Source organism: Gambusia affinis, linkage group LG07, assembly GCF_019740435.1.
Source record: "Gambusia affinis linkage group LG07, SWU_Gaff_1.0, whole genome shotgun sequence".
Lineage (NCBI taxonomy): Eukaryota > Metazoa > Chordata > Actinopteri > Cyprinodontiformes > Poeciliidae > Gambusia > Gambusia affinis.
Window position 1 is genome coordinate 29186857 of NC_057874.1, and position 23004 is coordinate 29209860.

The 23004-nt window shown below is 37.7% G+C and overlaps 1 protein-coding gene across 6 annotated transcripts in view; it reads left to right on the top strand.

Annotated features, from left to right (window-relative positions):
* LOC122834268 (glutamate receptor-interacting protein 2-like) overlaps positions 1-17883 on the top strand; it is a 100298-nt gene extending 82415 nt beyond the window's left edge. For all 6 annotated transcript variants that reach the window (XM_044122536.1, XM_044122537.1, XM_044122538.1 and 3 more), the window contains exons 14-25: positions 1484-1564; positions 4420-4483; positions 4635-4780; positions 6051-6195; positions 7666-7805; positions 8390-8584; positions 8695-8851; positions 11700-11814; positions 12074-12284; positions 12380-12588; positions 12853-12999; positions 13323-17883. In XM_044122536.1, coding sequence (XP_043978471.1) covers positions 1484-1564; positions 4420-4483; positions 4635-4780; positions 6051-6195; positions 7666-7805; positions 8390-8584; positions 8695-8851; positions 11700-11814; positions 12074-12284; positions 12380-12588; positions 12853-12999; positions 13323-13481 — 1769 coding nt within the window. In that variant the 3' untranslated portion in view covers positions 13482-17883. The remainder of the gene's footprint in view (positions 1-1483; positions 1565-4419; positions 4484-4634; positions 4781-6050; positions 6196-7665; positions 7806-8389; positions 8585-8694; positions 8852-11699; positions 11815-12073; positions 12285-12379; positions 12589-12852; positions 13000-13322) is intronic.
* Positions 17884-23004: the final 5121 nt, after the last annotated feature.

The window sequence follows — 23004 nt, forward strand, 5'->3', positions numbered from 1 at the left end:
TTTCTTGGGGTATGAAGACTTAATTACACTTTAATTGTTTTGTTTTATTCTAATTACAAACACTGTGAATACTTCTGCTCTGTCTGGGTAATCTGTCAGGCTTGCACAGAATAATTGTATCTTTTTACAGCAGGGCATGGCCCCGTCAAAAGGCTTTTAACTCCACTGAAAGGCTTCTAGTTCATTTAGAGAATTGTCTCGGCTCTCGTTTCTGTGTGGAAGGAAAATTACATCAGATTGCATTTGGAAAGTTTTGAACAACCAACATACGGGTTAAAGTTTAATCAGTTTCTGTTTTTGAATTGATGAAGTTTTGATGGGGAAGGTTTATGAAAAGAAGCAGCTGAATGTGGTGAATTTTTAAGAGAGTACATCTTTAGATAATGGATGGATTATGTCCTTATACTTAATGTGACTGGTCTTCATCAGTACTGAGAGTTGTGTCCCAAGGCTCTCACTACTTCTGAGATTTGTGGACTGACTCATTAGATCCAGTCTGGCCACCACCTTCCAGCACAATTCCTCCCAATTCTCATCTCCCATCAGTCCTCCTTCTGGGGTTTCTCCCATTGAGCTGGATTTCTTTGGTTGAACAGATGGAGGAATTAACATTAACAGACATCTTGTTCAACTCTGCACTTTTTTCTTCACAATGAGGGTTGGTTGTTCACATCACATTCAGTTTCCTGTTAGTTTCACAGCATTGAACTGGTGTACTTGAAATGTTAGCAATTGTGTAAAACTTGTGGATATTTTCACACCTGAACCTTTTGGTCGGCTATAACCAAACCAGACTTTGGTCCCGACCTTTTATGTAGTTCTGAATTCACTCAGGAAACGCTGGTGTGTAGCAACCAACTGGACCCAAACCAGCTTTTTAAGGCGGTTTCAGTTCACTTCCAAATGAGCTCTGGTTCAGTTAACGTCTGGTGTGACTACAGACCAGCCTCAATATGAACCAGCTGTAGGTTTATGGACTTCATGAGCCTCCATTCCTGGGCATTATGGTCAAAATGAGACCTTCAGTGTTTAAAATGACCTTCATGTTGCCATAACAACAGGAATGCACCATGCAGGACTTCCAAAGCTTGTTTTCTCTGGGTTTGTGCATAGATCACCTTTCTTTGTTTGTGAAGAAGGATGTTATTTACCCTAATTTCAGCTTCACTGAAGGGTGAAAATTTGAAGTGTTTTATGATATTTAAATGAAGAGCTGATCTCAGTTTTTAAAACTAAGCTTTAAAGTACCAACAGAGCTCAGGGTTATGTGTCTGTGTACAGTTTAACTTGTGAATTAATGTTATTCCTTCAAGCATAAGGATTTGAAGTCGATAATTGCCTGCAGAAATGCAGTTCAGTGCAGGAAAGAGCAGATAAACCAAATGTAATTACAAATGTTAAGCTGGATAAATGTACTTATCTGTTGCTTTTTTATTATTTTGTCATGTCTGCGGGTTCTGAACACTGTGTGTTTTTGTTGCAGAGTCAGTGGTGCCTAGCAGTGGGACGTTCCATGTCAAGTTACCAAAGAAAAGAGGAGTGGAGCTGGGGCTCACCATCAGTGGTAGGAAAACACAAATCCTTCCCAGTATGATCTGGTTTTTGTTTCGCAGCACCGCTGGCAGAATGTTTGAATCTCGCTGGACGTCCCATCCAAACACACGACCCGACATACACAGTATGTTCTTCCTGGTCATCCCAGAACCAATCAGCTGAAAACATGAACAGCTTTTATAAAACAGCATAGAAACCTTTTAACAACCTCATTCAACAGCAGCATGTTTCTGTTGTCTTAGACTCATACATGAAGGAGTTGATTTTGTTTATTTTCAAAGGGTTTTCTGCTGCACCTGTACATATCCTACTTTTATCAGTGACTAGGAACCCAGTTTTAGCTGAAGACATGACATTAGTTCATTAGTTCCTGCTGACATTAGTTCCTCCTCTCTGACACTGGAGGCTGTCATAGCACATGTTTAATGCAGATCTTGACATGTTAATGATAACACTCTTTAAAGCGAAGCCATTCAGTGGGAATGGTCTGCACTGAATGTTTATTCTTCCTTTGAGTTGCATGGTAACGTCTGTTTGAGGCTTTATTATAACTCACAGCTTCGGTTCACTCACAGTTCACCAATAATCTTGACCGATTTGCTAAAAGAAAAGACCATCATCTTCATCAAAAGAATTAACAAGCAGCCAGTCAGAACTGACTGAAGTTATTTTTTATCATTATTTTTTTCTCTGTCATTAAGAATCAGTGGAAAAATCTCTTTCTAACAGGAAATGCCTTCATGTGATGCACAATTTTCAAAGCTGTCTACTGATAAAAAGGAAGACTTCTTGTTCTTTCCAGTGGGCATTTTCTGTTGATAAGATGTCTAAACAATATCTTAACAGATCAGAAACATCTAGGCTTAACTTGGCAAATATTTGGTTTAAAAGTAAATGGTTATTTTATGACTAAGACTTTTATTAGAAGCTCAAAAAGCTTCGACAGACTTGTGTAAAACAAAGGAGCATTAGTAATCTCTCCTGACTGTGATCTCTGACTGCTTGTTCAGTTTGGTGCATATGACGACTTTAATGACATTATTATGAATTTTAAACTCATCCTCTGCAACGTTCTGTCTGCACTGACTCCACTCTGTGTTGGAGTCCCTCTCTCCAGGGCTGGTCAGGTATTTCTGGTTGGAAATGTTCATTCTTGCTGCACAACTGACCTTTTCTCCTGCAGCAGCACATTAACCTGGTCTGTGATGATCCTGAAGAAGAGTGCTGTGGTCAGTGCCACATCCTGTAGAGCTCAGCTGTTTAACTACACTTTAGGATAAAATGCATCTTTCTGTCCATCAGCAGAAGTAAATCTCTGAATAACATAATTACCAATAGTCTCTATTTGATATTGTTACTGAATATTTTCCTGATATTAATATTACAGCAGTCAAACAGCTGACAAAAGTTTTAGATCAGTATATGTTACTAAATCAAAAGTCCAAGCCTAAACCACTTTGAGACCAGGCAGTTATGCTTTAGCTCTAAATTTAGATTAAATATATAGATCTAAACAACAGCTATGAATATCAGGGACTCGTGTCTAAATGAGATCTATGTATGGCTGTAACACAGAATCAGGTCATGGCTCTCTGGGCTGTCTCTGCAAATTCAGCCTGCAATGTTGTCAACTGCTTAAGTTAAAAGACTGAGAGAAAAAAAAAGGTTTATTTTCTCCAACATGGTTAAGAAACAAAAAGGCTAATGGAGCTGATTTATTGAGAATAAAACAGTTCTGCTCACACTGTGCACATGTCCTGATGTAGTTCTGCGCATAAATGTTTAGAACCTTTAAACCTTTCCACGTATTTCAGTTCCAAACCTTAAATGCTGCACTGACCAGAATCACAGTTTTAATAAACACATTTATGTCATTTTACCCTCCGATATCTCATGATGCTTTAGACATAGTGCAGATAAATTACTTTGATGCCTCAGATTAAACCACATTAGTGTTTTAAATCATGCTATAATCATTTATATGTGTATATGTAGAGGATGGTACTGTTATCCGATACAGATCCTGTTTAAATGTCTTCGCTCTGTGTTTTTGTATCAAAAAGGTAATAAATGGTTAATAATTGATGTTATATAACATTTATTTAAAGCTTTAATCCATTAGCCTCAGACAGAAAGCGGTGTAATGGTGCCATCTGCTGAGCCCGACTCTCCTCAGGTCATTGTCATTGTAACCAATATATATATATGTTAGAGAATTTTCGGTATTATCATTTTGTTATTACTTTAGTTTTAGTTCAAATTCAGTCTGTTTAAAGTGTTCTGTTTCTCTTCTGACCTGGAGGTCAGGATTGTCTGTTTATCTTCATGTTAGCAGTTGTATTTTGTCTAGTTAACAGCTTGACCGAGATTTGAACCGGGCTCAGATCGTAGATCAGTTATCACACCTGGAATTGGGTTGCTGGTTGTTTAAGTTACATGTTTTACGACCTCTGCTGTTTTTACTAACTGCCCCCTTGGCTGTTTTTCTTTGACAATAAAACAGGAGCTCGGGTGGAAGGAGATCAGAACTCTCTGTGAACAGCTTGGAGAAGCTGATATCGGAGACTTCTCCTTTTGCAAAAGCTTTGTCATAAAATTCATATATACGTTGTCTGTGGTTCTTTATTTAGGTTCAAGGAAAAGTACCTATCAATATATTAAATATTAAGAATAACAGCATACTTATTTTCCATAAAATGTAATGTATTAATTTCTGCCATTCATTCAATTATAACATGTATTTTATTCAGTGCAGGTGTTTATGCAGCACTCTGACATGCTGGTGATTATTTGTTAGTGACGGCACCGTTTGACTTTACTGTTCACTGTTTCTGATCTTTAATGTGATCTGGTCTCCTTTCAAAGCCAGCAAGAAGCCTGGAGAGCCGCTCATCATTTCTGACATCAAGAAAGGCAGCATGGCTCACAGGTATTCCATATAATTTATTCAAAGGACCCGCCCTCACAACACATTCTTTATTATGCTACTGCACAGCTCTATCACAAGGCTGGCCTGTTGGTTTCCTCTTCCTCACTTCACTTTCTGCCCCCTGTCACCTGTCATCCTGGCTCTTATTCAGAACTGGGACTCTGGAGCCTGGCGACAAGCTTTTGGCGATTGACAACATCAGGCTGGAGAATTGTTCCAAGGAAGACGCAGAGCATATTCTCCAACAGTGTGAGGAGCTGGTCAAATTAAAGATACGCAAAGACGAGGACAACTCAGGTAATTCTGTGATTGCAAGGCTTGAGAGTGAGAATTATCCTAAAAAAATGTTTAATGGATCAAACTTTTTATTTATGTATTCATTCATTTTATTAGTATTTTTATTATAATTGGTTTTAAAAAAAATTTTTACAGAGCTGCAAAACTTTGTTTAACCACAAGGTGGTGCTGTCTTCTGCGATTTAAAAGTTGCAACAGTGAAAGGCTTTTTCCCTCCCATACAAGAACAATAGATGGGAACATAAATTTCATTTTTTTTAAAACAGAAAAAAATTGTAACCAGTTAGAATCACTTGAATTCATGAAGCCATCGGAGTCAACATCAGTAAATTGGTCTCACTTTTAGAAAAGATTTGACTGAAATCACCTTGTTTTTAGCAGAAATGAGGTCAACATAACCTCAGCTAAAAACACACAGTTTATAAAACCAAAATGCATAAACATTGTATGATTGAGTGTATTTTGCTGCTCTCCTGGAGCTGAGACATTTAAAAGCGGCAAACAGAAATGAAAAAGGGAAAGGAAAATGTTTTTGGCTTGATTCACAACCTCAGGACGTTTCAGTCACTGAGCTGAGCTTGAACTCTCCAACACACCAACATAAGCAAGAGTCTAATATATAAATAGAGCGAAAGGGCCTGAACATTTTTTTCAGTCTAAATAAAGTAAAACCATTTTCTTAACTTTATCTTTCCTCAACAACTTAATATTCTGTATTCCTGTTGAAATCTTTGGAAAAGAAATATTGGTTTGTAGCCTATTTTCTAATATTACAGTCTTGTTACTCATCATACATTTGTAAGTTTAGGTATGTCTAATCATATTTTTATATGAAATCATTGTGTAGTCAAAATCATCATGCAGTGAAACAAACATTGCTTTAACAAAGGGAGGCAGCAGTGTGCATTCTTCTCTCCAAACACAACAACTGAGGCGTCCTGTAGGCTGCTCTCTTGTGTGCACACATGCAGGGATAAACTCGCACAACTGATGTGTTTTTTCGATCGGATGAAACGCAGAATTTTCTCTAGTTCCCATGGAAACTGTATCTTCCTCACCAGTGCAGTCTTGAGGAGAGCTTTGACCTACTTCTGTAACGACGTCTATGTCTCTGTTTGTGTTTCAAAGTGAGCTGGGAACGTGACACTGTATCCACTGGTGCACCAGAGCTCTTGTGTTGGTGTGTTTGCATATCAGATGAGCATCGCACACCAGACGGTATTGACTTCTCCTTAGACCTGAAACATTAGAGTGTGTCTGTTTGTTGCAGATGAGCAGGAGACGTCAGGCAGCATCATCTACACTGTGGAGCTGAAGCGCTATGGAGGCCCTCTGGGTATAACCATCTCAGGCACAGAGGAGCCTTTTGACCCCATCACTATATCCGGCCTGACCAAGCGAGGCCTTGCAGAGAGGTACTACATGCACTGCAACACTTGGATCAGAAATCTAGGCTGCTGCTTTCTATTTGAAAACTTTTCCATCCATATTCTGCTTTAGTTTCAAATGACATATATGTATGTGGAATAGAGCCCCATGGTAAACCACTGCCTTCTAAACATGAATTTGTGTTCGATGAGCAGTTTAGAGTAAATCCTTATTCAGAGACACGTTGAGCCTCCATTGCTCACCGGTCGGTCACTCCCAGTTGATGGTCCAGGAATCTCAGCTGAGTCATCATATACTCTACATCATCTTCTCAGAGTCAGTCTGACCACGCATGGATGACGAAGCACTGAGAACATCAACCTATATGTGAACAAGTGAAAAAACTGATACGCCCTCTGGCTCAGTGCTCAAAGATCCTCAGAAATAAATGTTTACTCACATCAAGATTGATGACAGATGATGTTTGGAGCTCCAAAAGGTTTCCTCACCACCAGCGCAGTGTCACATGACACCTGGAGATGACAGATGTGAAATATGAGCCAGGTTAGCAGCCAGTGTCCATAGCAACAAGCCTGAGCAGATGATGACATCAGCTTTTATTGAGTCCTCAATGTATTGGTGAATGTATGCAGGTCACCAGGCAACACCAGTTTCATATTTCACATTAAGATGGCAGCTCACGTGTAACTCCACTGGAAGACACACTGCTTATTTCACACACACACACACACACACACACACACACACACACACACACATGCACCAGCTCACTGTGACCCACTTCTCAGAGATTGTGATGTAATTGTTCTGCATCCTGGACTGAACTGTTGTGCTAAAAGTTCCCTATAATTAAACTTAGTTCAGCCTAACAGAGAAGAAAATGCAGGAGAGAAACTGAGATCAGTATCTCATGTACAAAGAAATCCTCATTCACTCTTATTGTTTTGTGTTTATGTGCATTTGTGTAGTTCAACAAGCACATGTAGAAAAATCATGACTATCTACTGCCTACTTAACTACACACTGCATGCTGCTGCCTTTATTGACTCCAATATAAGTGTGCAATACCTACTATTTGAGATAACAGCAGTAGATGAATGTTATCTGTCAAAGTAGGTCAAAAGTTTTTATTTCATGTGTTGTTTTGTTTGAATGACAGCAGTAAACAGCACTAGACTGACCCACACTTTAGTTGTCTCAAGGATTCTTTAAACGTTAATTTCTTAAAGAAATATTTATCTTTTCTGTTCCTGATAGAAGTATGGAATAAGGATAAAAACTCTGCAACATGTTCACAGTCAAATTAAAGATGGTAATTGTTCATTTTGACCTAATTTTGAGCTGAAGAAGTTCATTCAGAATGTTCAAAAAAATGTATTTTCTCCTGAACTTACTGTGAACCTGATCACTGTGAGAATAAATGTGTGTGTGTGTGTGTGTGTGTGTGTGTGTGTGTGTGTGTGTGTGTGTGTGTGTGTGTGTGTGTGTGTGTCCAGGACGGGCGCTATTCATGTGGGTGACCGGATATTGGCCATCAACAGCGTCAGTCTGAAAGGGAAGCCGCTGAGCGAAGCCATCCATCTGCTTCAGATGGCCGGAGAGACGGTGACCCTCAAAATTAAAAAACAGCTGGACAGTGAGTATCGAGTCCAAACTGACTGCAGTCCTGACTGCATGAAAATTAGACCACAAAGTGTCTTCATATTTTTATAGAATTTATGTGAAGAAAATGAAGAAGTCTTCACATTCTGAGCTCTTTCTTATGAAATGAAAATCTATTGAACAGTTCAGTTCAGTCCAGCTACATAATGCAATCAAACTCAGTGGATCATGCAGTCAGTTCCAAGGAAGCCAGTTGCATGTCGCTGATTTTGCAACAATCTATCATCCTTACCAAGCCAGAGTGAAAGCTGCACTTCAGAGGCTGTGTGTGTTGGTCTAACAGTAGACCAACACAATGCATGAGTCACCTGAAGAAAGGACACAAGTAAGGGAGCTGGGAGGGTCAAAATTAAGAGTAGTGGAAGAAACCTGCTCAGGAAAAGAAAGAGATTCTGGGATGTTAAAAAACACACAACATACATAAGATACAGCAGACATCTGCAGACCATTTTGACACCAAGTAGCTTTAGAAAACCATGGTTGCAGATGCCAGTCTGTTTTTTCATCAACTTCTCAGCGAGAAATCCAAATAAAATGTATTTTTTCTTTATGTCAAAGATTTAGAGGAGAGGAAAGCAGCAGACGCTGAGGATGCGACAGAGAATGAGGTCAGTGACCCAGAGGAGGATGATTTGACAGACAGCCAACAGACCAATAAGCTGTCAGAACTTTACTCCACAACTATACCGAGTGTGGACTCGGCCTTGGAGTCCTGGGACGGTTCTGGACTGGACGCAGGATACGGCAGCCAAGGTAAGCTAGCCAAGATTTGCTCATGCAGTTTGTTCTTTTAAAGTAGCGCTACATAACAAGGAACATTTCCTTTCTATCAAAAGGGCTTCTTAAATCTTGTTTTTCCACAGGTACGTACGCACAACAAGGAGCGGGCATCGCCCTCCATCCACATGAGTGGCGTAGCTCCAAACAGCAACGTAGCACAACGCCACCTCCTGGAAGAAGGAAGAACTACCCGTTTAGTGATGGAGGCTTCAGTGAGGATGAGTGGGACAAACCACCAGGGTACGACTGAGCTGAACCTTCAGGCGTGGTTTGATTAAACACTAATAGCATCATCCAACAGCAAGATCTTTCCTTAGGATATCTTAGGACGTTTTTTATTGCTTCTCAAATTAGCTAAAAAAAATCATGATCAAGGACTTTGATTTCCCAAAGTTTTCTGCTGTTGCTTCATTGTCACTATTTCAGCTGAGTTATCTGTCCTCCTGGTTGGCTAATAGAGGAATCCATTACAGCTGTTGTCTTCATGTTGGCGGCACGTTTACAGAGAAAAAAAAGAGATTTCAAAATGTTTTCCACCAAATCAGTTCCAATGCTAGACCTGAACTAGTGATTAATATATATATAATAAGAAAGTCTGTCATTTACATCAGCCAAACTTTGTTATTCTGCATTTGGTAAAGACCTGTAACACAGGTTGTACTTCATAAACCAATGAATTTCTCTAATGATCCCTGTAAAAGGTGGTTCCAATATTACCAGTTTGATTTATAAACACTGTTTTATGTTGTAATATTAATTTCAAGCAGAAAACAAAATGTACCTCTGGAGATATTTCAGGGAGTTTTTTAATTAAAGATACTGCCAGTGTTCAGTTTCAAACAGCTATGAGCAATATTTTCACAAAAATCCACTGATTGTCTTCCTACTGAAAATGAAAAACATGTAGCTTGTCTTAGTTCATTGAGACCCAGTTTTTCATTAATGTTCTTTATTTCAGATCACGTAAATCAAAGCTTAAACGTTGGATTTAATTAAACATTCTTGTTTTCTGTTGCTGTTGCTTCAGGACCCAGTAAAAGCATTTTTTCCACTGGACCCAAAAGGTTTAGGCAGAACTTGTTTCTGATGGTAGAGCTGGTGCTTCGGAGAGGGAAACAAAAAGAACTGGTGTAAAGTGAACTGGATGAGTAACAGAACCAGTTTGGCTCAAAGGCAGACAGTTTTGCACTTTATAGGTTAAAATGTCCATACCTTCAAAAATAATGACTTTTCAACTGCAGTGAAGAAAAGAAACCTTTTTATTTATGGGTCTGTGTCTGTCACATGTAAAGAATCCATTAGAGCTGAATCCAGAGAGTACGTTCACACAAACATTAACCTGAAAGATGTTGGAAAGACAAACAAAAAAAAAGAAAACTTGGGTTATGGTTTAAACAAACAAAGATTTGACTCATGGCTGACAAGAATCGGACCAGAAAACCCTGAAACTGAAACAAGGGGAGTAGATAACAGAATGACTGAAGTTGTTTAAAAGCAGAAGCAATGATGGAAGAAATGAGGACAGACATGATGGAATAGATTTACTTAGAAATGATCACATTTTTGATCATTAACTGCCCTTCTTTTCTGGCCCCTCTGAGCTCCAGTAGTTAGTGAAGCACATGTTCCTGTAAGGTGATTGAATAACAGAGTGAGTGAGAGAATCTGTGTTTGTATCTCTGCGTGCCGAGCGATGAGTCAGGAGGTTAAACCTGTCGTATCTACGGGAGTTATATAACTCAACTCAGAGTGGAGAGAAAAAAGAATCAAAACTGAATTAACGTCTGAAATTCAGTTACATTACATACATTTTAATAATGACAATAAAAAGTTTGTTCCTCATGTTTTTGGAATTCACTAATCTACTGTTCTTCCCTCCTATATATGTTATAAGATAAATATTCTTATATTTTGGTTCAGTTGTTTATAAATCTGAAACCACATCTCCAAATCAAAGCTTTAAGAAATATTTAGTGAATTGTGAGGAAGAGGTATGTTTCTGTCGTATCTATTTTATACAAAGTAACTTCAGGCACAGATAGCATTACCTTCTGCAGGCTTTGATGTTTTATTGTTATTGCATGTAATGCAGACCATTTGATTTTAATCTTATTGTCTTAGATCAAAGATGCAACACACAGCTGCTGTTTTTTCAAACATGAGCGTCACAGAATAAAGTGGTCCAACCAATAAATAAGTAAACAAGGTTTCAGACAAAGACGATTCATAACAGTGAAATGGAAGAGGCAGCACAACCTCTAAAAGGTTTTGAAAACTGTCCTGCATACGTTTCATCAGATCATCAGAGGGTGAAGTGAGACACAAACCTGACGATCCGATCCGTTTGTTCTGTTTGTTCTGTTTGGACAGTAATGTTTTATAGTCCCAGAACCTCTAAATCCTTTAGTAAACTTCACCTCTTCTTCTGTTGTTATCAACAATTATTTAGTTTGTACTATAGAAGAGTTTAAATTCTCTCTTTTTTTGCTCTATGTACAAATCCAATCAACGTTAACCCTCTCTTGTCTTCTTGAACAGGATTCAAGATGCAGTTTATTCATTTATTAATCAGAAAAGGTTTCAGCCAGGCTTCATAGGGAAATGAATTCTCCTTTCTCTCCCATATCTGTATTTTTATAAAACCAGGTGTGATATATCACACAGCCTGGATGTCGCAAACGGCGCTGGACTTTCAGAAACTAATACTTTTGATTCTGGCTTTAATTTACATTAGTTTGTATTTATGCAGATTTTCCTATAAATTCATTCATTTTGATTTATTTATATGTGGGAAAACTGTATTGTTTTATAAAAGCTTCCTTTGTCTGCAGTATGAAAAGACTTTGGCTGCTCAAACCTTACACACATTCAGCACATTTAATTTAATTAGAATTTCAAATCAATGGTTTGTAATTGCAGTGAACTATTGGTGCAGGTTGTGGTCCTTAAAACTGCCTTTATTTCAAACATTTGTTACAACCTATCACCACTGCATCTCCACTCTGACTGTGCTTTGTGTTGAACCTGGAATGTATTTATTTATCATCATGTTCCACTGACTGAATTCATTCTTGATTTTCCTTGGCAGATTTATTGGCCAAGCACCAGATGGTATTCTGCTGGATCCGGATGACAGTTTTTGGTGTCAGGCTCTAGAAGACCTGGAGACTTGTGGTCAGTCTGAACTTCTCAGAGAGATCGAGGTTTGTTGGCATCCTTGGATAGATTTCATAACTTAGTGAAAACTACAAAGACTTTATAAAATCCTTAAAAATCCACTAACATAATTTGATTTTAACTCACCAGTAAGTAACGTAGATGCACAAAATTAAACAGATGAGAAAATTTTTTTTAATTTTAAGGAGCTGACGGGATGATAGCTTGTTTTTTAATATCAAATATATCAAATGTATTAATAAAATCTGAATTTGTGTGCATGAATTCATACATTTGGTTGTGCAGGCTTCCATCATGACAGGTACAGCTATCAGTCTGGGAGTAGAAGGTGCCAACAAACCTCCAGCTGAGCCCATCCTGAGCCACAGGATGAGCCCCCTGCGGAGAAACTCTCTCCTTCTTCAGGCAAACCTGCTTCACCAGAACGCACACCTGCACCAGGGGGTCCATTTACACCAGGACGTCCATCTGCACGATGAGGCCCACATCCACCAAGGTGGGCCAGGACTAAGAACCCACCTGTTCTTAGTCTGTAAGCAGACAGGTTGAAAACCTTTTTGTCTCTAAACCGTCGTTTTTGATTTCATTCAGACTCCCACTTGCATGACGAGGCCCATTTTAACCACGAGGCCCACCTGCACCCTGGAGCCCACATCCACCAAGAGAATCAGTCCCCCCTTCTGCACCATGATCCAAAGCTCAAGGCTTCATTAAGAGTGTCAGAGAGAACGTGGGAATCTCGTCGGATCAAAGAGGAAATGCAGGGAATTTTGTCCCCAACGCCTCTGGAGCTGCACAAAGTGAGATCATTTCTCTAAACCTCAAACCAGTTTCTGCATTTTTAAAAGTAATGCAGCTTAACTCACATGTTTAACTGATAGCAGTGTTAGTCAATAAAGATAATACAAATGGGTATCATAAGTAACAGAAAGAAAGTAATATTCTCTGACATGAGAACATGAAGTCTGAGCTCAGGTAACTGTGAATGTTGCTCTCACAGGTGTCCACATTTCATGCAGACAAATAAGACAAATCCAAATATCTCTTGTGTTCTCCTTGACCAGGTAACGGTGATAAAGGACCCAGAGAGCGACGACTTTGGGTTCAGCGTGTCTGACGGCTTCCTGGAGAAAGGCGTGTATGTCAACATGATCAGGCCCGATGGGCCAGCAGACAGAGCTGGACTGAAACCCTTCGACAGGATCCTGCAGGTACCAAAAATAGTTCAATAAAATGCTGGAGAGAATGGGAAGCGATATATTTATATTGTATACAAACACTTAGCATCCAGCTTGTGACATCAGTTTAATTATGTGCAATGCAACATTTCAGTTTTTAGTTTCTAAAAGTATCAAGCTATTTTAGAAGAAGAAATTTAATTTTAGTTAATGTTTGTAGCATATATTATTCTTTAACATCGCTGTTAGTTTGGATGCTTTTATTGAAGAAACAAGACTGCAATATTAAAATGTTCTTTTAATGATGCTTACCTGTAGCTTACAGGGGAAACCACTGTCTCTGTATTTGGGTCCAGGTCAACCATGTCAGAACGAGAGACTTTGACTGCTGCTTAGCGGTGCCGCTCATCACCGAGGCTGGAGACAGACTGGAGCTGGTCATCAGCAGAAACCCTCTGGCCGGCGACACTCCAGAAGACAACAACAACACTTTAGACCATCCCTTAAGTCTGTAACCAACAATGCAAACAGACACACAATCTCTTTTTAATTGCGCATTAACACTACAAGTCATAAATTGTGAACATATTTACTGTGACTGGCCTGGGAATAAACACAGGTTAGCAATAACTCTAAATATACAGAGACTGAAAACACTGAAATACAAACAAAAACACCCTGCATGCATACATTCCACTTACAGAGTTGTACTGCTGTTATACAGTATATTCTTTATAGAAAAATATCAAAACATCAAACAAAAATGTGACTACAATATAAAAAAATCACCAAAATTTCATTAATAAGTGTAAATTTCAGAAATTTTGATTCTTTTTATTTTGTTGTTTTCAAGTGAATAAAATTCAACTAAATGCGTCAGATGGTGGATTTTTTCTGTTTTTACAAAAATGCATGGGTCATGTTCTAGATTTTATATACTTTGGAGAAGGAAAACGAAAAGTGCTCTTTTTAAGGAGCATATTAAGACTGAACATAAAAGATAATAGATATTATCTATCTTTAGCAAACGGCTCATCCAGATGTCATCATTATAATGTGCTTAAACACAGTTTCCCTTCTTTGGCTGAGGAACGGTGTCCAAGAAAAAATCTTGTCAGTATCAACAAATGAGCACTTAAGAACATTTTTATAATATTGTGGCCCTATTTCCATTTTCATGCCATCGAAACTCTGTGAAATCAACCTTTTCTTAACCAAACGGTCAGAGATTTTTCTGTTTAAGTCAGAAAAAAAATATATTTTCTCTAAACATTTTCAATGGCTTCTCAAATTTGCGTTGAAATAAATGTCATTGTGTTTTGTGTTACTCCAGCTGGAGTCAGTTGGATGTGAAACATTAGCAGCTCTGAGTCGTTTCCTCTGCAGAGAAACATTAGGAATGCTTTTCACACAAAACTCATGTTATGTTTTTGGTTTTAATTAAAAAATAGCATTAATTTAATTTTAAAAATGTATCATTTCTAACCTTCCTAATAATGACTGGACAAATCTTTAGTGATATTACACAAATCAAACTGTTTTTATGAATGCAGAGCTGCTGTTTGCTTGTCTTACCTTGATGATTTCTCAAGATGAGATGTGCAAAAATGATTTTGTCAGCTTCCTGCCACAACTGGATTCACAGTGATTTGCATGAATGTGAGAAATGGAAAATAATTTGTACATATTAGAAGATATAGATGTGAAGAAACAGGTGCTAACATTTCATAAAATGAGGATTCTTTTAGCAGGCAAAAGAGGAAATAAGAAAACCTCATTCTTAGCTGTGGTTTCCATTAGATGGACATTTGTGTTTGCTGTTCAAATGCAAGTTAATGCTGAAATATGTTTTTAAAATTCCCAGTTTTTATGTTGATATTGGCTGTCTGTGAAATTTTCCATGAGTAATGTGGTGTTTTGCACAGCTGTGCATGCAGCTGCAATGCTGTGAAAGATTATTTACTGCCTGTCAGATTATAATGTCCAAGAAAAACTGTTTTCAAATGATGATTTCATTTATTAAGGCAAAAAAAACTATCCAAACCAACTTGGCTCTTTGTGAAGAAGTAATTCCACCATAAACCTGATGACTGTTTTTGCCAACATTGGCAGCAACAGCTGTCATTAATTGTTTGGGACAAATAGAAAAACTTTTAAACTCCTACAGATGATTTTTTACCCACTCTTCTTTGCATAATTGTTTTAACTCAACTGCACAAGAGGCCTTTCCAGCATGAATAGCCTGTTGAAGGTCATAGGTCATCATCTCAGTTGCATCGTTGCTTAACCCCAGTGAGTGTCAGTCTGAGGTCACAAACCGAGAGCCAGATATTCACTCCAGGAGTTTAGAGGACATTAATGATTGTCATCCACGGTTCCAGTAAAGACAAGTTGTCTTCTACTGAAGAAGCACAAAACCTCAATCACAGAACAACAACCATGTTTTTCATAACCCTAGATGTACAATGCTAGTTTTTTTCCCTTAATACATGCAATAATTATTTGAAACCTTGTTTTTGTAAATTCTCAGGCTATTTTTGGCTGATACTAAACCATCTAAGTTTCACAAAACCAAAAAAGAAGCAGTCTACTCTGTATGTATGAATACATTATCACTGTCTAACTCAGTAGTAAGCGACATCAGGCTGTGAGAAAGACACAACATATGAAACATGAAAGATGAATACCAGAACATTTGCATTTGTGAGAGAGAACAGAAAAGGTTTTATCCAGCAAAGAACTGGAAATGTTTGACAGGAACAATTACATCCTGTGTTCCTTTTCGCTGACAGTCTCACTCTTTCCTCATGCTGTTATGTAACTCTGCACGGCTCCAGCTGCTCCCTGGAGTAAAACCACGTGTGTAAGAAAGGTGGCGTGTATGTGCTGCAGAATTGATACTTTTCCTGAGAGTAAATGTAGAGATGTGGTGTGTTTCCAGTTTTTATCATTTTTCTTTTTTACAGAGTGGACATCACAGAAACATCTTACTGTTCAGCTCTGATGTTTTTCACTTTCTCCTCTGAAACTCACATCAGACTCAAAACAGCAGAAACTCAACGCACATAAGAAAAATCTCTGCCAACTCTCCTCAACTAAAAGCACACAGTGGAATTTCATACTCTGTATTTTTTATGGAAAACTGAACAAACATGTCTGAGTGCATTTTATACTGTGAAGTGGTCAAAAAAGATCTTTAAAAGATGAAAATAAAAAAAAACTGTGAAACAAGGTGAAATATGAGAATGCAAGAAAAGCCTCCCAAAAGGGTTTGGTAGTTCTTTAAATATATATAAATATATGCATACAAGTATGTCTGTAAGTCGTGTATGTGTGTGTGTGATCACTCATGCTCCATTTGGTTTCCGGGTTTGTTTAAAGCCCAATCCAGAACCGTGGGTTTCATGTCAAAAATCAAGTTAACAAGTTTTCTGTCATCATGTTTGTTTCCACTTTTACAGTTGATTCTTGAGCATTAAAGTACAAAAATAAAGTTGTTAGTTTTAATAATAAGCTTAAATTGACTGTCTTTGGGGGAATTCAAATAGTTTTAACTGTCCTTGAGACAATAAAAAAAAATCTGTACTTTCTTGTACCTGTTTCCTTCTGAACCCAGTGGACAAGTTCTTACATAACCGGATATTTATGATATAATAAGCTGTTCACCTCGGTTTTCCTGTGCCTTTCTAATGCAGTATTTTATATTTTTATGGCTTATCTCAGCATGAAATCTAAAATGGATGTAGCTTCCTCCAGTAATGTGCAGTTTTTAATTCCTTGGCCTGAGGAGAGCCGGGTCATGGCTGTCAGATACTTTCTTCTTTCTCTCCTTCTGATTTTTTAAAAATCATTTTATCTTTAGATTTATTGGTTCTTTTATCAGTTCCTCCTTTCATTATGCTATAAATTTTCCCTGAAGTTGTGTGTCTGTTGCTCACATGACTTTTTGTCAAGTGTGTAACAACCTGCTTGTCTGGTGATTTTGAGTGTTTTCCAGAAAGTTTAGCACATTAACGGTGTGAGGTTGGGCAAAGTTCAGTAAATCTGAACATAACAGAGAGAAAAGGTGGGTGAATTATTGAACTTCATGACTGGATGTGTGAAAATTGGGTTATTGCTAATCATTGTTTTGTTTTGCTAACCAATGCTAATATTGGGGGTTTAGAGATATGGAAAACTGAGCACTTTGAAAAGTAAATAATGTGTTTTTGGGATCTGTAATGGTGTCTTTTGGAAAGCTTCAATTGTCCTTTGTTTGGAGGTCTTCTAATAGCTGCTCATTGACAAGAATCTAAAAATAATTTTGGTATCATAACAGCCAGTCAGCTGCTCTGTGGCTGTTTTTTTCAGCTCAACTAAAAGATCTTCATATTGACTGGATGGAAATATATTTTGGAAACCAGTAAAATATTCATGTGTCCAGTCTGCAGCAAATACTGTACAATAAAAACACAGAAATCTGGAATTCCAGCCAGTTTGAACTGTGTATTAAATCATCGTTTACAATCTAGGTTACCATCTTTCCCCATGTTGACGTTCTTGATAGCTTCTTTTTTTTTTTATTGAATTTTTAAAAAAAAGAAAGAAAGAAAATTGCAATTGTTTTCTGCTTGTAATATTCTGGCATGTTTACCTGACAATCCTTAATACGATTCTGGATTGGGCCATTAATGGTACTGTTGATATTGTGTTATTTTGTTTGTTTTTAATTATGTAAAGTTCTATGTAAAATGCTATTTTTCTATAATACTACTACTCTTCAAAAACATAAAAAGAAAATTCTGAAGAAAAAAAAACAAGATGAAAAACAAAATGTATAACTTTGTTTTTGGTCATTTTTATTTTTTCATTTTGCTCATTTTCTATGAAACCAAGAGTGTACTGCTATACTTCTTTTTGAGAAGAAAACCAATTAAAAGCAAGAAAAATAAAATGTCTACTTTTATGAAGGCGTGTGTGTGTGGTATGAAGGGTGTGTACGTGTGCGTGTGTGTGTGTGTGTGTGTGTGTGTGGGAATTGGATCAGATCTACATGGATTAGAGCCAGCGGCTTAAAAGGAGAAAATAATCAGTGACTGACAGTCGTTTAGAATAAAATGCCTTGTTGATGAAAACGCAAATAGATCCAAGTTTTATAGAATACCTTTCCTGAATGCACAACACATCGAATTTTGAAGCATATGTGCCACAGGAGAAGAACACACTGGGTGTACAAAAATTATACACAAGTAAGAATAGCACCACTTCAATATATTTTTACTCAAGTAAAAGTAAAAAGTAGCCGTCCAAAAATTACTCAAGTAAGAGTAGAAGTTTTCAGGCATTTAATATTTTAAAATTACATAATCAGATGGCTCAAAAATATACAGTTAAGTTTAAATTTGGGTAGTTTAAGGACCAGAATGACAATTACTCAAAACATAAAATCAGATAAAAGAAAATTTTCTCAAATCAGTTTTTTTCAATAAAAAACTTTTGCAAGTTTATCAAAATATGCAAGTGTGTGTCATTCTGGTGAATTTTTTGATTAAAACTTGTTTGTTTTTCATTCAGAATCCAGAAATTTTACTCAAGTAAAAGCAGCAAAACGTCACTCAAGTAAAAGTAAAAAGTACAACGCAGCCAAAATACTCAAAAAGGTTACTCAAGGGTGCTGTGGTGGCACAGGGGCAAAGCACAACTCATGTACTGAGGCCTTAATCCTTGTGCCGGTAGTTGAAGGTTCGATTCCCGGTCTGGTGACGTTTGCTGCATCTCTTCTGCCTCTCTAATAACCCTGTTTCCTGTTGAATTACTTTCAAATAAAGGCCAACAAAACCTTTAAAAAAAAACAAAAGTTACTCCAGTAAATGTAACTAGCTGCTTCCTAACTCTGGGTACAACTGGAATCATCACAGGAGTCTGAGGTCAAAGTTCAAACACACTCAGTAAAATGAGCAAAATGTTTTCTGCTCCAGTGATTATTACAGCTGGTTTGATCTGTACACACCCTGCCATGTTTTCATGATTCAGGGTGGAGGTGGTGGTGTGGTGGTGTGGAGGATGTTTTCATGACACCCTTTAGGTCCTTCTGTTCTAAATGAACATTGATCATACACCACAAACCAAACCATGACCACCGTCTATAAAGGGATCATCAGCATCTCCTGATAGGCTGCAGATAAAGATGATGTCAGTTTGGAGAAATAATATCTCCAAAAGAATTACAATTTGGAATTGCCCAATGTGCTAATTCCAGTCCTGGTCCTAAAACCAATTATTGGCCTTTGCCAGATGGAATGAGACAAAGAACTGATTAAAATGTCCAAACATGAATTTAGTGCTTCAGCAGGATCCCAACATGCCGACATGTACAAGTAAAATTGGGTTCCTGCATGCACACAAATTCTGTACACACCTCAGCGTTTCTCAACACGTGCTGTAGTCTGGGTGTGTGTGTCGGCGTGTGTGTGTGTGTGTGTATAGTACTGCACATTCTGCCTCAGTTGACTCAATTATCCCAAGGCCAAACAGTTACATAACCAGCAAGACATACACACAACAAACACATCAAACACATGCAATTATACAAAAAACCCAGTGGCACACGGCTGAGCTTCAGAACCGACGGGTCACATGGCTGCATATGGATGAGTGAATGTACCATCAGGACAAAATGAATATGCAATACTTTTTCTTTAACTTCAAAATAAACAAACTATGGCACTGAATGAAAGGCTGAAGCAGTTTCCCTACCAATCAGAAGACAGAGAACATTTGATATGGTCACTTCTCTTCAGAACAATCTAACTTTATAAAAATCATTTAACCCACAGATGAGAGAACACAAAACTGGAAGCTTTATACATGCTGAGAAATTTAAAAAAATATGTTTAAAGAGTTTGGAATCTACAGAATAAGAGATTTTGGAGAAATACAAGCTCCTTCAAAGCTGAAGCAGCTGTTTTATATCCAGTACTGTCCATTAAACTAGAACATTATGAGCCCAGTTCACCATTTTAATAAGATAATATTCCATTAACTTTTAAAAGCTGGTAAATTCTGGGATAAAACTCTTCTACTGTAGATCTCCACATTGGGTGCCTTCCTTCAACAATGTCCAAGTCTGAGACAACCAGTGCTATTCTCCATGGCAACACCATTGTTTACATACATCAGCAGCAGTGAGCTAACACAAGGAAGAAAGCTCTTACTGCTACAAATTAAAATGCTTCATCAAATCGACAAACCAATACTAACCAGATTTTATATTATAATATAAAAATGGACCCTGAAAATAAAGGGGAGTGGCAATAAAATGGAAACTGGCTTTTTTTTCCCCCAATAAGATAGATTCACACACACACACACACACACCTGCACACACACACACACACACGCACACACACACACACACACACACACACACACACAAACACTACAAGCTGCATTTGATTTTCTGCACATCGTTATCACATTACTTCCTGTACTTTTCTATTTTTGACCATCATGAAAGAGACTGAAATAACTCAAAACAGTACTCTAGAAATAAAAAACACGACACAAATTTTATTTTGCTTTGCGAGTTTGCCAACAAACTCTTTTGAAGTAGAATAAAAACAGAGAGTAATTCTCAGGAGACGAATCTATTCCTGAATCTGGCAGCCAATGAAAGGCGTTACAGGGAGTTCAACAACAACGAGCCGCTGTTGGTCAGCGAGTCACGAGAGGATCGACCAAACAATGAGGACTCAAAAATCTACAGCTTGGAGGTAAAATAGCAAAAAGATGATTTTTACATTTTTAATAATTGCTTGAACACCTTCATTGAAATATTCAACCCATTGTCATAAATAGATAAAACAGCAAAAACACAAAATCTTTACAAGTGTTTTTTTGGTCTAGTTTCTGGTGGAAATATCTTATTTAATCATTTCCTAAGAATTATATAAAGTACTTATTGCATTGGCAGATAACATGGAAAAATGTCTTGTTATAAGTAAAATAATCTGCCAATGGAAGATTATTTGGAAGAAGGACTTTTTCATTACTATAAGCAGTTACTGACTTTAAACAAGCTCCTGTATCTTCCTGAAAAGTTTTCAGTAAGTCAGTTTTATCTCACTTCAAGTATGTTAAGATATTTTCACTACAAACTAGACAGAAACACTTGGTAGGATTTTGTCTTTTTGCAGTGTGTCGCTGCCGTTATTGAGGGAAAATTACAGTCTGGGAAAATTAGTCTTGTGAAGTGTCCATCCTCTGTTATTTTCAGGCTTGTCTCATCCTCCTCCCTCTGCTGGGAACCGATGTTTGGGTCAAAATATTCCATCAACCAGCCATTCAGAACCGATGTTGTTTCTGAACATGTCAGAGACTCGGATGGCTTGTTTTTCCTGTTGACATTTGCTCCATTTTAGAATTAACTGGAATATTTTTGGTTTAAACTTGTTGGCCCATCACAGGCTGGGTTTATTAGATTTTAAAGGTTCCAGTCTGAAGGCGACAGGAAGCCTGTAATTATGGATGAAGTCAAGATTTATAAGGTGTGACGGAAATGACTTCCTTAGCCAACTTCTCAAAACAATTCCCATGACATTAAAAAACTTGGATGTAACAAGAATGGCTTAGCTGTTTAAAAAAATAAACAGCTTAGTACATTTCTGCAAGAGAAACGGAGCCTACTTCACTATTTTTATTTAATGTGTAATAAACCTTCTGCAAATATCTTAAAACCTTGAGTAATATCCCAGAAAAGGAATTCATATCTTAAGTTTTAGTTATCAGTATTTTGGCAGAGATAACTCTTATTTCTGACCCAAACAGTTGAGGTCAGAAACCATGAGGATTACGTTTATTATGTTGAAGGACTGCTTTGAATTGTCCTCCAACAGTTCAAAACTGTTCAAGATGGCTACAGTTGGTAGCCATCTTTAAGCCAAGATGGCTACTGAAAACAGGAAACAAAGAAGTGACAAGCTCTACTGTGCTTCTGGAAAAGTATTCATATTTGTTGAGGTTTTTCACATTACAACCTCAGATCAAAGAAACATCTTGTCTTTTTACAGGTCAAGCCCTCAGATTCAATAAACTGCAGCTGATCTCCAATATCAAACTCAGTCAGACTGAAAGAAGAGCGTCTATGAATATCATCATAAATTCTTGTGTCATTTAATGTGTTGATCCAATTCCTTCTGTTGTGGGTTGAGCAGACATGCTAAGGAGGCTGGGATCTTTTGGAAGGCAGGGGGCGCTCTTCGAGGATCAGCCATCTTTGTGGTGTTCTTCTATCGGAGCAGCAGCTTACCTTAGATAAGTCACAGAGATTAGCTTTGTGCTAGTTTGGCGCTCTGACCCGGTCCAGGAAGGACTCCACCGTCCGTCATGTTGGACGGTTTTTACCAGCTCATGCATTGAAACGGCTGCTGAACTGCAGAGGTGTTTCAGTGCAGGAAGGAGCGTCATAGAAGATCCTTCCTCCTCTGGTGCAAGAAAGGATATTTCATTTCAACTCTGTCATCTCCACAGCAGTTATAGAATAGAAATATATTCTAAACTTTTAGGCCAACTCCGTGGCTAAAGCTTGTGTTCACTATGAAGTGAAGGGTTGTTTTTGTTTGTTTGGCATCATGGCTAATAAAGCTACAGTTTTGTCTCCTCTGTCTAGATCACCTGGTTCCACATGTTTGCCGTCCCAAAAACAAACCTGCAGTTCCCACATCGTTTCCATTTTAAGACAACTGCTGGAACAGTTTTGGTTTGTTTCATTCTGTCTGCTCGTTTGTCCGAGATCTCCATGGAGCTGGTCCGAAATGTTTCAGTACAGATTTTAATTGATAATGTGGGAAACTTTAACCTGGAAGTAATTATCCGTGTGTGGAAGTGGAACAAAGAGACACATGACAACTTCACCTTCATTTTCTGAAGACAAATTTTTTATTAAGAAATAAAAAAAAAGTTTTACAGTTCTGTAAAACCTGCTCAAACACATTTTTTTAGCTTACAGGTTGGCGATAGAAACAAAAAATAAAACCATTCAAATTCTTTAAAAAAAATGTT